This window comes from Lithobates pipiens, unplaced genomic scaffold (genome assembly GCF_037356315.1).
Source record: "Lithobates pipiens isolate NorthernLeopardFrog02 unplaced genomic scaffold, aLitPip1_a1.2 Scaffold_25, whole genome shotgun sequence".
Taxonomy (NCBI): Eukaryota; Metazoa; Chordata; class Amphibia; order Anura; family Ranidae; genus Lithobates; species Lithobates pipiens.
In genome coordinates this window covers 231,643,761-231,661,318 of record NW_027507787.1, presented here as the reverse complement: position 1 = coordinate 231,661,318, position 17,558 = coordinate 231,643,761, and the positions used below count along the sequence as shown (strand labels likewise).

Below are 17,558 nucleotides of genomic sequence, written 5' to 3'. Positions count from 1 at the left end.
CGGACCGGCTGTTGGCCCCTGCCTCGGACCGGCTGTTGACTCACCGACAGTCCCATTCACTTTAATGGGATGGCTGGTGATGCAGCGGTGACACAACAAGGTGAGGGACGTGGCGGCAGCTTGTGAGTGGATGCCCGCTAACAGGCGCTGCCATGATTGATCTCTAATGACAGGTGCTCTTTAAATGTAAGGACTCATTCTTACTGGTGGTTAGAATCTTTTAATATTTGCAAACAAAATGAAGGCTTCTTATTTAGAATAATAAGCTGTCAGGTTAGTAAAACAGCGATATCAGAACCTATTCAATCATACAGTTTGTAATGTACATAGATTTGCAAAACAATGGGATAAAGGAATATTCCTGAACTTTGTCTTATCTCATGGTTAATGTGACATATGTGTGAATGCATCAATGCGTGAGTTTACCAAAAATGTAAATATTGCAGAATATGCTACATAACTAAGCTCCATTTCATGCTGAATAAACTAAATTATTAATGTATCTTAAATAGAAAATAGAAATCTTTTTAGGTACATTTTTACTCCAAAAGCATTTTATCAAAATAAAAAAAAAATCTGATTTTTAAATTGAATAAATCCGTTTGTTATAAAAAAAATAAAAAGGATATTTTTATTTTATTTTCCACCCTGGTTTTTGATGCATATTTGCTGCATTTTCAATGCATTTCAATGGGGAAGTGTGTTACATCGCAATGGGTAGCGTAGTGGACCAGTGTGAAGACATACATAGAATTTTTAAAGGGATGCTTTTTTTTCTTGCTCCTCCCCTTTTTTTATTTTTATGCAAAAGCTCTTCAGAAATTATTAATGAAAAAGTCGATTATAATATTTAATTTTGTGTGTGTGTCATATATATATATATATATATATATATATATATATATATATATATATATATATATATATATATATATATATATATATATATATATATATATATATATATATATATATATATGATTGTATTCGATTTTGCATAAAAATAAAATGTAAGGAGATATATATATATATATCTCCTTACATTTTATTTTTATGCAAAATCGAATACAATCGTGTATGTATATATATATATATATACACAGTGGTGTGAAAAAGTGTTTGCCCCCTTCCTCATTTCCTGTTCCTTTGCATGTTTGTCACACTTAAGTGTTTCGGAACATCAAACCAATTTAAACAATAGTCAAGGACAACACAAGTAAACACCTTTATTAAAGGTGAAAAAAAATCCAAACCATCATGAACCTGTGTGAAAAAGTGATTGCCCCCCTAAACCTAATAACTGGTTGGGCCACCCTTAGCAGCAACAACTGCAACCAAGCGTTTGCGATAACGTGCAATGAGGCTTTTACAGCGTCCTGGAGGAATTTTGGCCCACTCATCTTTGCAGAATTGTCCTAATTCAGTTACATTAGAGGGTTTTCGAGCATGAACGGCCTTTTTAAGGTCATACCACAACATCTCAATAGGATTCAGGTCAGGACTTTGGCTAGGCCACTCCAAAGTCTTAATTTTGTTTTTCTTCAGCCATTCGGTGGTGGACTTGCTGGTGTGTTTAGGATCATTGTCCTGCTGCAGAACCCAAGTTCGTTTCAGCTTGAGTACACGAACAGATGGTCGGACATTCTCCTTCAGGATCTCTTGGTAGACAGCAGAATTCATAGTTCCTTTTATCACGGCAAGTCTTCCAGGTCCTGAAGCAGCAAAACAGCCCCAGACCATCACACTACCACCACCATATTTTACTGTTGGTATAATGTTCTTTTTATGAAATGCAGTGTTCCTTCTACGCCAGATATACTTGGACACACACCTTCCAAAGAGTTCCACTTTTGTCTCATCGGTCCACAGAATGTTGTCCCAAAAGTCTTGGGGATCATCAAGATGTGTTGTGGAGAAATTGAGACGAGCTTTGATGTTCTTTTTGCTCAGCAGTGGTTTTCTCCTTGGAACTCTGCCATGCAGGCCATTTTTGCCCAGTCTTTTCCTGATGGTGGAGGCATGAACGCTGACCTTAACTGAGGCAAGTGAGGCCTGCAGTTCCTTGGACGTTGTTGTGGGGTCTTTTGTGACCTCTTGGATGAGTCGTCGCTGCGCTCTTGGGGTAATTTTGGGCGGCCGGCCACTCCTGGGAAGGTTCACCACTGTTCCATGTCTTCGCCATTTGTGGATAATGGCTCTCACTGTGGTTCGCTGGATACCCAAAGCTTTGGAAATGGCTTTATAACCCTTTCCAGACTGATAGATCTCAATTACATTCTTTCTCAATTGTTCCTGAATTTCTTTGGGTCTCGGCATGATGTGTAGCTTTTAAGGATCTTCTGGTGGACCTTACTGTGTCAAGCAGCTCCTATTTAAGTGATGCCTTGATTGTGAACAGGTGTGGCAATAATCAGGCCTGGGTGTGGCTAGAGAAATTGAACTCAGGTGTGGACAACCACAGTTATAGTATGTTTTAACAAGGGGGGCAATCACTTTTTCACACAGGGCCATGATGGTTTGGATTTTTTTTCACCTTTAATAATAAACACCTTCATTTACAAATTGCATTTTGTGTTTACTTGTGTTGTCCTTGACTATTGTTTAAATTGGTTTGATGTTCCGAAACACTTAAGTGTGACAAACATGCAAAGGAACAGGAAATGAGGAAGGGGGCAAACACTTTTTCACACCACTGTATATATATCTATTTATTATAAAATTATATATACTGTCCATTTTTGTTTTCGGCCAAGCGTATTTAGAATTTTCAGTTTCGGTCCAGAATTTCCATTTTGGTGCGTCACTCAGAGGCTGCGTTGGGGGGGGGGGGGGGGCACTGATAGGTGGACCTGATGGGAACTGATGAGGCAGCACTGGTGGGCATTGATAGGCAGGGGTGTCACATTTGTGAGATGCTGTAGGTCATCAGTTTAGTGTTATGGAGGAGGTCTGGTTCTAGAATTATTGCTCTCACTCCAGCATGCTTTGCGCTATGTAATGTGCATCGCAAATTAACGTTTTTACGTGTAGTCGCCTATGTGATGGTTTTTAGCTGGCGGGTTCTCTTTATTGAGACATTGCAGGGTCTAAAAGACCCCCAATGCCTCCTCTGGGCTCCATTGAATGTATTGCAATGCAGATCGCATTGCAAGCCATCCCTTCCTGGCTATTTGTAGCCGGGGACACAGAGGCTGACCCGGAAGTGATATCATACACGTCACTTTCTGGGTCACTACAAGACTGGGGGGAGAGCGGACATGCATCCGCTGTTCACCCTCCCCTCCAACCACTGCCAGCTGCCATGTCGGTATGGGCACCAGAGATGTTCAAACAGAGCCTAGAATACATGGCGGGGCGTGTGCGCTGGTACTGGGGGTGCGGGGATGTTTTTTCTACACACAATCTTGGTGGCTGCAGCCATTGGATTGTGTGTGTGTGTGTGTGTGTGTGTGTGTGTGTGTGTGTGTGTGTGTGAAACCCCTTCAGGACCAGAGCCCTTGTAGTCTGGGTTTGGAGGGTCTTGTCACCCAGAACTCTTCAAACCTCCGAAATTCCGGGTCCCTAATAAGGACAGGGTGAGAGCACCTGAATGCTCAGCCATATCTCCAAAACTGTCCCAACCACTTGCCGACTGCCATATAGCACCTTTCCTGCTACAGGGCGGTCGCACTGTGCAGAATTGCGTATATATGGACTTGATCCTGCATTTCCGGGGAGCGGGCACGATTGAGCGCTGCCATCGGCTCGCTCCCTCTGTGATTATACACAGCGGGAGCTGATCAGCTGGTCATACGTAACCCGATGTCTGCCAGCACCCGCCAATCATTCTGTACACAGGCAGAACGGCAATCTGTCTATGTAAACAAGGCAGAGCGCCGTTCCGTCAGTACAGAAGGCATGGATCCAGTGACATGGATCTCTGCCTTCCCCTAGTAAAAGCACCCCCCCCCCTCCATGGTTAGAAAACACTGGCTAGGCACACAGTTAACCTTTTGATCACCCCTGATGTTAACCCCTTCCCAGCCAGTCTTGTCAGTACAGTGATAGTGTATATGTTTAGCACTGATCACTGTAATAATGTCACCGGTACGCAAAGTGTCTGTGTCCAGTTTGTCCGCTGCAATATCACAGTCCTGCTATAGGTCGCTGATCTCTATTACTTTTAAAAAATAAATAAAAATGTCATAAAAATATCCCATAGTTTGTAGACACTAACGTTTGCACAAACCAATCGATTTACGCTTATTGGGATTTTTTTTTTTTTCAACCAAAATATGTAGCAGAATACATATTGGCCTAAATTGATGAAGAGAATATATTTTTTAGATATTTTTTTTCTTAATTGGATATGTTTTTAGCGGAAAGTAAAAAAATAATTGTTTTTGTTTCAAAATTGCCTTTCGTTTTTTTTTTGTTGTTGTTTATAGAGCAAAAAATAAATGCAGAGGTGATCAAATCCCACCAAAAGAAAGCTCACCTTGCAATACAAACCACTCCACATTGCAAAGGTTTTTTTGTTTTGTTTTTCTAGGTCTGTTACAGATAGTGAAGCAGTATGTGCAGATTCCGGTATTTGTGATGATTCGGCCGCGGGGAGGAGATTTCCTTTACTCAGACCGCGAGGTGGAGGTGATGAAGGCTGACATTCGGCTTGCCAAAATCCATGGGGCGGATGGACTGGTGTTTGGAGCCCTGACAGAGGATGGCAGAATTGATACAGAACTGTGCATGGATTTACTTGGTAAGGAATTTATAACGGATACACTCACCGGCCACTTTACACCTTGCTAGTCCCAAGTTGGACCCCCTATTGCCTTCAGAACTGCCTTCATTCTAATAGATGAGAGAGGGCAGTGGAGGGAGATGTATGCAGAGTGTGGGGGGATGGGAGAGAGTGGTGCAGAGGTCAGAGCCGAGATAGGATGGAAGTGCGAAGTGGACAGTCTGTGAAAGATAGCAGAACCCTTAACTCTGCACTCTGTACATAGAGCAGCCCTGAACTCTGCACTCTGTACATAGAGCAGCCCTGGACTCTGCACTCTGTACACAGAGCGGCCCTGGACTCTGCACTCTGTGCACAGAGCGGCCCTGGACTCTGCACTCTGTGCACAGAGCGGCCCTGGACTCTGCACGCTGTGCACAGAGCGGCCCTGGACTCTGCACGCTGTGCACAGAGCGGCCCTGGACTCTGCACGCTGTGCACAGAGCGGCCCTGGATCTAACCTCATGTTCCTGCCCTGCAGCAGCGATATCTGGCTATGCACCTGAACCTGAGGGGCCACCAACACATCTGGAAACCATTAAATGGGCTTTGTTAAAGGCAAACGAAGATTGAGTTAGGCAGCCAGTGTACAATATAGAATATATTTATATGCAAGTGCAAACAGCCTCACCATAGAGGACAGCGGTTGCATAGAAATGACGTATTTGGCAATGCCAGGGTGAAGTTGGCTAAAATCCTTCTGGTTTTGTAGGAACAAAGTCGCAGCTCTTGAGTGGAGTCAGGTGAAAGGCCGTTGGACTACCTGTCCAGCCTGCATGCCACTGAGGAAGTCTCAGCACCACACATCAGACTGATATCGGAGCAACAGTCTCTTAGCATGGTCTTTCCTGGTTGGGACAGCTGGCAACAGCTGGCATTATTTCACCTGTTAAGACACTGGTACATTTTAAGGTTATAGTTAGTCAAAGATTCACTTTCAGACGTGGGTATGGCGGGTTTTTGGGCTCTGCGGTATAAGCAAATTATTATTATTATTATTATTGTTATTTATTATACTTTTTTTTTTTTTTTTTTTCCCACAGCTGTCTCTCGCCCCCTTCCTGTCACTTTCCATCGAGGTAAGTAGCGTCCAGCCTTCCGCCATAGCAAGGTGACTTTATACTGAAAAGTCAGAGTGGGCCCTTGTAGTAAATCTGCCTGGATACAATGTGCCCCTTTTTCTAATTGGTTGGAAATCTATATTTATTAGCTAACCATAAAACCACTTCAGCCCTAGAAGATTTACCCCCTTAACGACCAGGCCGTTTTTCACGATACGGCACTGCGCCACTTTAACTGACAATTGCGTGGTCATGCGACGCTGTACACAAACAAAAGTGATGTCCCCCCCCACAAATAGAGCTTTTTTGAGAGAGCATGTGCCACTGACATCTCCGGCTGCATGTACTGTAACTATCTCCTATACAGTGCATGTTTAGGATATATTTAAAGTACCTATAAGTAAGCCAAAAATAGATCCCCCCTCCAGCGAAATTGGATCCCTCAGCAGCAACAATACCCCCCCTGGGCAAAAATATACCCCCTCCAGTGACACGAGATCCACCCTGCAGCCAGTATCCATAGACCCCCCAGCACAACCCAGCACCTCTTACCATTACATACATTCAGTGCTGGAACTGCATCCTCCCGTGTTCCTGCAAAAAAAAAAAAAAACACCCTGGTCACTGTATTAATGAATCATATGGACTCCAATTTAATAATTCCCATCTCTTGATTTGTTCCTGCTAGAACTCAGTATAGTTTCTCTTGGCTTCTGGTTGTATATGATTATGTAGGAATGTCTGTATAAATAGCATACACCCTATAGTGTGTATTTTATGGTCAAGCCCTTTCAAGCTTCTATGTCCTGTTTAAGGGAGGAAATCAACACTTAATTTTATGACTAAATGACCAGTTTACTGGTTTTTGGTATTTGTTAAAGTCCCTCTCTTCATGTCACTAAGAGCACCCCCCCCCCCCCTTTATTGCTTGTATACCCCATATAACCCACATGCTTTCTCTGTAAAAGTCAGACACTTGGTAAAATTCACTCTCTTGCTTTCATTGATTTCACTGACTGTCTCCGGTACTGAGGGCCCAAGTGGCTTGCTGAATTAATACAAAGGATTTCATATCAATGACTGGAAGGGAGGGCAACATTGGGGGGCGATCAAAGTGTGCTAACAGTGTGCCTAGCCAGTGTTTTTTATTTTATTTTATTTTTTTTAAATTTTTACTATACTGTGTGTGTTCGCAGGGACACAAATTCCATCCCTTCCCTCCCGTCAGAACGGCGATCTGCCTTGTTCACATTGGCAGAGTGCCAGAACAGCGATCTGCCGGAGGACATTGGGTACCGTTCACTTGAGCGCTCCCTACCCAAGAAGCGTTGGATCACATACTGTGTGTGTATGTAATATATATATATATATATATATATATATATATATATATATATATATTGCGCGCGTGTGTAGAGGTGGACCTGAACTGCATAACCAGAGTATGTGAAAATGCACAATATTGTCCTCCGCTGCGCTGTTTGATCAGGTTTCCTGCAGCCATAGTTATCATGCAACCTCTTTGTAAGAGTAATGCGAGTCTGTTATTCTGTTGCAGCGTTTGACATGGTGTATGACCCGCTGTTAGCGATGGAGACTTTGATATCATTGGGGTTTGAACGGGTGCTGACCAGCGGGTGTGACAGCTCTGCACTGGAAGGCTTGCCTCTAATAAAGCGATTGGTGGAGCAGGTAAGATTGGAGATGATTCCACTCCATGTACACCGATGGAACGCTCTTCTTGTGCAATGGTGTTAATTTACTAAAGGCAAATAGACTGCAGTGGCTCCAGAGCTTAGTAAATGAGGGGAAGCTTTCGCTTTACAAAGAATACCCAATCACATGCAAGAAAAAAAAAATTTTGCTTGCACATGATTGGATGATGAAAGACCGCAAGAGCTCATTTACTAAGCTCTGGAGCAACTGCGCTATGCAAAGTCTATTTACCTTTAGTAAATCAAGCCTCCTTCCCTTTTTTTTTTTTTTTTTTTTTTTTTTTTTTTTTTTTTTTTTTACTCCACTATACTCTACCTACGTCTGGAGATTCATATCCCCTTTCTTGACATAACGGTATTTATTTTATTTTAGGCTAAAGGCCGGATAATAGTGATGCCAGGTAAGAAAAGTCACCATCATGCATAACAGACTCCACTTGAAGACCAGGCTTTTTTTTTGTCGGGCACTTTTTGTTTGTTTAAAGTGTACATTTTTTTTAAATTTTTTTTTTTGCTAGAATATTACTTGGAACCCTCCAAACATTATATATTTTTGTTTGCAAAGACCCTAGGGAATAAAATGTTGATCGTTACAGTTTGTCAGAACATAGGTGAGCCTGACTGTATTACAGTAATAAATTGTGGGGGGGGGGGGGGGAGTAGGGTGTGTCAGATCACAGGTAAACCTGGCTGCATTACAGTAATTGAGTAGTATGCCAGAGGGGGGCATGTCAGACCACAGGCGATCCTGTCTGTATTACAGTAATGATATGGTGTCAGACCACAGGTGAGCCTGGTGGTAAAACAGTGATACATTGGCTAGGGGGCCATGACAGACCACAGGAGAGACTGGCTGTATTGCAGTAATAAATTGGATATGGGGGGGGGGGGGGGAACAGGGTGTGTCAGCCCACAGGTAAGCCTGACTGCATTACAGTAATTGGGTGGTATGGGGGAGGGGGGCATGTCAGACCACAGGGGATCCTGTCTGTATTACAGGAATGAATTATATGGGTCTAATAGGGCTTTTTAATGAGGTAAAATAATATGTGACCTTCTGTTCCTGTAGGGGGCGGTATAACAGAGAGGAATCTGCACCGAATCCTGGAGGGCACTGGAGTTGAAGAGTTCCACTGTTCAGCCCGATCTACCAAGGAATCATTAATGAAATACAGGTACACAGCAAAGCCACAATACTACAGTATTAAAGATCTATAGCCTAAGCGATGTATAACGAGCCGGTTCTTAGAACGACCAGTGGATACATAAATAGAGAAATAAGTACAAACTTTCACTTCCCATGAAAATACGTTCGATGATCCGGGCAGCCACAATCTAAGGTGTCTGGAAGTAGTGACCCTAACCATGCCGCCTCCAATACGATGCACAGGAAGAAATCGGCAGCAAAGAAAATGCATGGAGAAGGAGCTGCCAGACCCAGTGTAGTATTGCAGATCCATTTATTACAATAATGGGGGGGAGGATGCATTCACGGACAGGTAGGGTTAAAGAGGAGTTTCAGATTCTCAAACTGCTCTTTTGGACCTGAAACAGTGAACGGGGACAGACCAGACCCTCTGCTTTGAGCCGCGCTGCACAGAGTGAGAACCCATCCTCAGGATTCGGTCCAGGGTTTGGTTCAGATCCAGTGTTTGGTCCAGTATTGGGTCTAGTATTTTATTTGGTTCAGGATTAGGCTCAGGTCCAGTGTTTGGTCCAGGTCCACTATTGGGTCCGGGTCCACTATTGGGTCCGGGTCCACTATTGGGTCCGGGTCCACTATTGGGTCCACTATTGGGTTCAGAAGTCTTCTCCTCGCTGTTTGTGCCGATGTCCTCACACCTGCCTCCTGCTATTCCTGAACAAGCTCTGCACTGGTGGTTCCCCTGATTCCTGCAGCTGAATTATCTGTAGGAGACGGTCCCGGCGCTTGCTGGACTTTCTTAGGCTCCCTGAAGCCTTCTTCACAAATTATTTTATTATTTTTTTTTTTTTTTATGGGGTCAAGTTCATTTTCATGGCAAAGAGGGACTTTGCAAGTAATTGCAATTCATCTGATCACTCTCCATAACATTTTGGAGTATATGAAAGTTGCCATCATAAAAACTGAAGCAGCAGACTTAATAAATTAATATTTGTGTCATTCTCAATTTTTGGCCAGTGTACCGGGGGGGCGCTATTATAGTCTACCTTTTTAAGATGCACAATGTTACAGCATATTAACATTATGTTAATTTTTCGTACAAAAAAAAGGTAAAAACAGACATGGCTAGAGTATACTTCGTTCTTCAGCAGAATCCGATTCGCATGACCTGTGAAATGACATTGATTTTCATTAAAGCTGTTGATATCTGCGGTGCATCCATAGTACGAATTTAAAAAGAGTCCTGTGCGTTTTCTGCGGTGCAGGTGCGAATTCCAGGCTCATTAGGTTCTACTGGGAACGTTTCTGAATCGCACACGGGATTCGGTTCAGGATTCATGCCGGGTTCACGTATGGGCTAATTGGACGTGGTTTTCACCAGTACCCAATTTGCATGACCTGTGAGTGCGACCAGCTCCCAAAGGAGCTAGTTCACACAGCTCTGGGGCGGACATGGTGCGGTTTTCAAAAAGGGTCCTGTGCATTTTTGGATCCCGTTCAGGTGTGAATTCAGGCAAATATTCGGACCTGAATCGGTGAACAGAAACGCACCGGACCCCGGGGCTGCAAATATATGTGAATCCGGCCTGAAACATGGGAAAGAAAGAGATCAGATTGGTCAGTACAGGCACCAAGAAAAACAGAACTTCCTGTGTTCACACATGTCCGGTGAGAATTGAATGTCTGTTTCATGCCATTCATTGTATGCAATTGTGTTGTTAGCTGTGATTGGTGACAGTGATCACATGGTGCAGACGGGGCCAATCGCAGCCCATTTGTACAATGTGATTAGCTGTTGCTAATTACAACAGACCTTGTCTACACACTGTCATTCAGTAAAAATATTTGCGTATAGCAGTGAAATTCCCTACTATAAGCAAAACAAAAATAAAAAATCTCAATCAGCTCCCCAGAGAGGTACAGTATTGATCTGGTCACGGTATGTAAAAAAATAAAAAAAGAGAAAATATTTAAACCACTTCCTGCCCGAAAGACGGCCGGGCGGTGGTTGCATTACCCTGACTGGTAATGGGCAATCTCTGGTGTACTGTGTCAGTCTGCAACTCCGATCTAGGTAAAGAGCCTCTGACGGGAGGCTCTTTACCATGTGATCAGCTGTGACCAATCACAGCGTGTAACCAGGAAGTTCTGGTAATTGGCTTTCCTCGGTTCACGCTGACAGGAAGTGCCGATCAGCTGCTCTCTTGTTGGGGGGGGGGGGGGGGGTCTGTGTTTATAATTATCAGCACATAGATTATTAACTCTGCCCACATCAGAGATGCCCACCACATCTGCCCATCAGCTGTCTATCAGTGCACCTCACAGATGCCAATCGGTGCCCATCAGTAAAGGCTTTTGGTACCCCATCGGTGCCATCTATTATTGCCCATCAGTGCGGCCTATTGGTGCATATCACTGCCCCCTATTGGTGCATATCACTGCCCCCTATTGGTGCATATCAGTGACACCTATCGGTGCCCATCAATTCTACATATTAGTGCCTGCTCATCAGTGCCACCTTATCAGTCCTGCCTCATCAGTGCCTGTCGGTGAAGGAGAAAACTAAATTTCATAACCGAAACTAAGAAAAACCTATTTTTTGAGAATTTTTTTTCTTTTTTCTGGTTTAAAAAAAAAAAAACCCCAGTGGTGATCAAATACCACCAAAAGAAAAAGCTTTATTTGTAGGAAAAGAAAATGATAAAAATGTAGTTTGGGTGCAGTGTTACATGACTGCGCAATTGTCATTCAAAGTGTGACAGCGCTGAAAATTGTCCAGGACAGGAAGGGGGGGGGGAAGTGCCTGGTATTAAAGCGATTACATTTTATTTGTATTTTTTACATACTGTCACCAGTTATACCATAATGCTGTACTGCACTGGTGACAGTATGATAAAAAAATAAAACGCAAAAAAAGTGAGACTTTTTTTTTTTTCTTTTTCCAAAAAGATCATTTGGGGGGTATTTGTATGGTCCTGGTGTTTTGAGGCCTCAAACATGAGGGAGGCCGTCAGTACATCAGTTTATTTGGCAAAAAAAAAGGTGGTTAATAAATACCACCAGAAGAAAGCTCCTATTTGAGTGAAAAAAAGATAAAAACTTCACATGAGTACAGTGTAACCGGAACCGGATAGTCAGCCAAGCCAGAAGTCAGGGATCAGTGTAGTGAAGCAGCAAGCAGGATCAGGAGCCAGAAGGGATGTCAGCAAAGCAAGCAATTAACAGGATCACAGGAGAGATCGTTTTTGGACTGGATGGCTTAAGTAGGCAGGACTGACTAGCAGGACATCATCAACAAGTGCGTAACTGCGGAGAGATAGAAGCTGGAAATTAGCGGCCAGCTCAGAAAAGGAAGGGCTGAGCCCAGACCTGACAATGTCTGTATATGTCATATCAACGTATGTATGTGTGTGTGTGTGTGTGTGTGTGTGTGTGTATGTATGTATATATATATATATATATATATATATATATATATATATATATATATATATATATATATATATAAAATTATATTATATATGTGTGTGTTTGTCCTTATGTAAGCGATAAGGATCTCCATTAAATCTGGCATTCGTAATGATATGTAACTTTGTTTTGTAGAATGTACATGGTATCTATGGAAGCACTATATCTTGGGAATGTTTGGGAGTGTTTAGTTCCAAGGGTATAGGCCATATATGTTTCAAACTGGCATCTCGTAGGGTTGCGGTCTCCGGACCCCTAGCAAACCCTATCGAGTCTGGTGGCGCAAGTGTGTCTATTCTGTGGATTAGAAAATCTGTTCCTAATTATAGGGAAGCTTTGGAATGGGTATCATGAGTATGGGATGTAACGGGGGGAAACTCCAGCTTGGGATGAATGGGGCTTTCTTTCGGGGATCTTGGGGGGGGGGGGGGGGGGGGGGGTTATGAATGGGGCTTCCTTTCGCGGATCTTGGGGGGATGGGAGATGTCTGGTGAATAATTTTACCAAAAATATTGGGCTAATCTTTGGTCAATTTCGGGTACTATCGCGTTATCCGTAAGAAGGGAGGGGTCTAGTTGGATCTCATCTGGATGTCTGGAAAGGTTATGGACATGGTTATAGGGTGATGGTCTGACAACAATGGGGTCTATGGTGGCTGAAGTGAGCATTGTCAGATCTCTTTGTGAAATGAAAAGGTAGTCAAGTCTAGCGTAGCAGTTGTGTGGGGCTTTTCTTTTTATTTATTTTTTTACTCACCTTTTCTTGTCTGTTTCTAGGGGGTCCCTCATAATCCTGCCTCTTCCTCTCCAAGGCGCCTGACGCCATTTCCCTCGGCGCCCGTGCTCGCTAGTGCTCCTGGGAGATGTCTGTCATCATTTCCCAGGAGTCACTGGGCAGCGCTGAGGGCTGTAATATCATTATGTTGTCATGACAACGGGGCGGGACCTCTGTCGATGCCCGTTATTATGGCAACGCTACATGCGAGATCGAGAGGTGCATGCTGGTTACCCAGCATGCACCTCTCCTTTCATATTCCAGAAAGCAATCGCAATTGGGCTTCATATGCCCACATCAAGGAGGAAAACGGCCAAATATGGAGGAAACAAATAAAACAGGAATTTATTACAATAAGATTAATAGATCATTGTATAGTTTTTATTTTAATTTAGTTGGCACTAAAAATGGTACACCAAAAAGAGAAAAATTGTAACTCTGCTTTAAACCATTAATTGAACATTGCATGTGTCAATAACGTAGCCTAATAAGGAGCAAAGTACCAGCAGATCATCCCCCGAGCCCAACCCACACAGATGGGAAGATTAGAAGTATATTCATTATATTACGCTATAGCATAAGCAGAAGAAAAACAGAGCGGCAGTAACAAATTTGAAGTAAAAGAAGAGAACGAAAAGAGAAAAGTTAAAAGAATACGAGAAATCAAAAAAGGGGGAGGAGGCCGTATATCGTAGAAACAAGAGAAATGTAATGACGTGCATAGACCGGTAGCGCCCTGTGCGAAGAAGGGTATTCAAATCTCCGAAGTTGCGGTTGATATAGTCAGGAAGATGGTTTCAGCCCGGTAAGTTTGACAGATCCGTTGGTAATTCGGGCCTGGCTAAAAAAAAAAAAGGGGACTACCTCAGCAGCCGTAGATGTGGCCAGCATATATCCAATCTAGATAGGGGGAGCAAATCCTGACGGTCAGATCCCTTTCACACCGAGCCACCCCGTAAAGCGGGGCTATTTTTAATGTCATTTTAGCAGCGCTAAACCGCCCCGCTAGCGGCCCGAAAAAGGGTTAAATCCGCCAGAGCGGCGTTTTGCCGCCAGTATCGCAGCGCTGCCCCATTGATTTCAATGGGGAGCAGCGGCGGAGGAGCGGCGAAGTTCACCGCTCCAAAGAACCTGCTGGCAGGACTTTTTCTGACGCCCTGTCAGCCCACCGCTCCAGTGTGAAAGCCCTCGGGGCAGGCGCTATTTTTAGCGCTGTAGCGCCTGCAAAAAACACCCACAGTGTGAAAGGGGTCTAATACGGTATGTGTTTCTTACAGTTTGAAAATAGTGAATGTGAATATACAATCGGGATTCAGTTAAAGTTATCTAGGGCTTCAAGGATACATATGTTAATAGGGGTTGCCCCCTGAAATACGACAAAATTTGGCGTACATGGCTAGCTGAGCCATCTACGGCTTAACAGATAAGGGGGAATACCACTAGTCCGGTTTACGTATCAGCTTGTACTCAACCTTCCCAAATGTATAGGTGGCTGAACTTCATGTCGGACTGTGAAATGCCCCGTACACACGAGAGGGATTAAGTCTGACAGACTTCTGACGGAGTTCTAGCGGAGTTCCGCCGGAGTTCTGGCGGACTTTTCGACCGAACGGACTTGACCACACACCATCACACCAAACTCCGACGGAGTCGAACGTGATGACGTACGACTGGATTCGACGTAGGAAGTTCATAGACAGTAGCCAATAGCTGCCCTAGCGTCGGTTTTAGTCCGTCGGAGTAGCACACACACGAGCAAATTTTTCGAAGGGGACCGGGTCCGGCGGAGTTCCGTCGGGAAAATTTGAAGCATGCTTAATTTCTAAAGTCCGTCAGACTTTTGCGAAGCTAAAGTCCGTTGCAGCCCACACACGAGCGGATAGTCTGACGGACTCAGTCCGTCGGAGTTTGGATGTCGAAAAGTCCGCTCGTGTGTACGGGGCAAAATAGTTGTTTCCCGAAATGGTGAGGAAACCTCAGTAATGCTGGTTCTCTTGCTGAACTCCTTTTAAGCACACCTACATTCAACATACTCTTTAATTACATGCTGGTCCTACTTTATTAAGAAATTACTTGTTTGTTGTATATGTGTTTTTGTTATAAAAAAAAAAAGTTATCTATGTCTCCACGTGGATAATAAGAATAAAGGGGCAAGAGGTCTAACATAGTAAGCAAAGGTTAACTGGATTATGAGATCATTACTGTAAATGTTTAATGACTACGCCGAGCTCTGCGGGTTTGAGGTGCTCTCCGCCAGGAGTGGGTTGGTTAAGGCGTGTTTCTGAGGGTGATCGTTGTCTCCGGTAGCGAACTTCTTGGGTCTCCATAGATTCACCTCCTGGGTTGTGTGGGTTTTGTAACCGGCGGACGGAATTCAGCGTACCGATCTGGCACCTCCCATCAAAGGTGTATCACAAAAGTGACGTAGATCCTCTGGCACCCCGAGGAGGGCTGCGATGTCGCTGACAGGCAGAAGGGACACTTCCACCTGTATGGGAATCCCCTTTTGTGTGGAGGACGTCTAGAACGGGCCGAAGTTCTCCACATCGTTACGGGAAATCTGGGGTTTTATTTTGTGCCTTTCTCAGGATTTCTTCCTGTACCACTTCGAAACGTGGCCTATAGCAAAATGACGGCTGGGCGGTGGTTCAGTTATCCTGACTGGGCGTCATTTCATGTCCTTCAGGATAACGGCCTCCGCGCGCCCGTGGGGGCGCACATCGCGGCGATCAGTGGTGCGTTGTGTCAGTCTGACACACCGCTATATCGATCTTTACCATGTGATCAGTCGTGTCCAATCACGTCTGATCACGATGTCAACAGGAAAAACAGTTTATCGGCTTTTCCTCACTCGCGTCTGACAGACGGGAGTAGAGGAGAGCCAATTGGCGGCTCTCCTGACAGGGGAGGTCTGTGCTGATTGTTTATCAGTGCAGCCCCCCCCCTTGGATGCCCACATTAGACCACCAGGGAAGGGGACAACATGTGGATAGCCAGGTATGTACCCCATGATCATCCGCATGTGCAAATTATGCCCAATCGGTGCCCACAAATGGGCACTGACTGGCACCATTATATAATTTGTAACTTCAGTGATGCCCAGCAGTGCCACCGATCTGTGTCATCTGTGCCCACCCGTGCCACCTATCGGTGCCGTCTACAAGTGCCCGTCAGTGCAGCCATATCAGTGACCATCATTGAAGATGAAAACTTACTTATTGACAATTTTTTTTAACAGAAACAAAGAAAAACTTTTTTTTATTTTATTTCAAAATTTTCAGTCTTTTTTTTATTTGTTGCACAAAAAAATAAAAACGGCAGAGGTGATCAAATACCACCAAAAGAAAGCTCTATTTGTGGGAACAAAATGATAAAAAAATTTGTTTGGGTACTGATTTGTATGACCATGCAATTGTCATTCAAATTGCGACAGCGGAAAGGTCAAAGTTGGCCCGGTATTGAAGTAGCTGATAATCAATTATGTGGCAAATTACATCCCTGGGTGGATCATAGTCCTTACTCTGAGGTCAGAGGGTGCGATGAATCCTCTCCATCCCTATTGGGGAGGTAGGGGATCTGTCCAATAAGTTTTTTGAAGATGCCTACAACTGTTTATTTTAGATGGTCTGCATCAACAGTTTCTGGGAGGCCTCTCGGTCTCAAATTGTGGCGTCTGCCACGGTTTTCAAGATCCTCCACATGCCTATTTTGATCCCGGAGTTGCAGGGAGGTGTGTATCAATGTGGGCCCTGCGGATCGTGGTGGAATGCAATGCCCGTACTCTTTCAACCTCCTGCACCCTTCCCGCGAATGACTGCATGTCAATGTGGAGGTCCGTGATTGCTGTCGTCTGTGTTTCTTTATTGTCCGCTGCCACGGAGTGGAGATCGGTAAGGCTGATGGGGTGCTGGTGCGGCGTCGGCATGATCTCATTAGGAGGAGGATGCAAGAGGGACATTCCCTCTGGTGTCTGACCTAGAAGTCAGCTGCCCGCTCTGTGTGGGCACCATATTGGCCATTTGTAACCAGAAAATTTCCGGGATAGTGTGTGCCAATCCTCCAAATTGAATCGCAGGGAGATCGTGACCGTTAGGGGAAGGAGCTGCAGGAGGATGTCCGGGTGTGTTTGACGGTGCATAATACCTCCGTGGAAGTCCGAAAGTCGGCTCTGTCAGCGGGAGCTCGGGGGTTAAGCGGCCATCTTCGTCCGAGGTTAAGCCACGCCTCAGATTTATTTTTATTTTCAGAATTTTATAATGGAAACAAAGAAAAACTGTGTTTTTTTTTTAAAACATTTTTGGCCTTTTTTTTTGTTTAACAAAAACTAAAATACCATTTGGTGATTTAAATATCACGAAAAAGCCTCCATTTGTGTGAAAAAAATTATAAAAATGTTATATTGGTACAGCATTACATGACTTAATTGTAATTGTCATTCAAAAGTGCATCCTGAATTTTCAGTTTCGTTTTTAAATTCATTTTTTATTCATATATTATTTATTTTATTTTTTTTTTATTTTTTTTTTTTACAAGGGATGTACAAATCCAATACATCACAATAAAAAAAACAAGACACCATTTTATAAAGTAGCCCAGCAATAATAAAAAAGAAAAACCACTACATACAATTACAT

At 43.8% G+C, this 17,558-nt stretch overlaps 1 protein-coding gene across 2 annotated transcripts in view; it reads left to right on the top strand.

Moving 5' to 3' along the window:
* Nucleotides 1-17,558, top strand: part of CUTC (cutC copper transporter) — a 31,501-nt gene that overhangs the window by 11,689 nt on the left and 2,254 nt on the right. For both annotated transcript variants that reach the window (XM_077455645.1, XM_077455646.1), the window contains exons 4-8: nt 4,532-4,741; nt 5,806-5,841; nt 7,382-7,515; nt 7,912-7,939; nt 8,608-8,713. In XM_077455645.1, the coding sequence (XP_077311771.1) occupies nt 4,532-4,741; nt 5,806-5,841; nt 7,382-7,515; nt 7,912-7,939; nt 8,608-8,713 (514 nt within the window). The remainder of the gene's footprint in view (nt 1-4,531; nt 4,742-5,805; nt 5,842-7,381; nt 7,516-7,911; nt 7,940-8,607; nt 8,714-17,558) is intronic.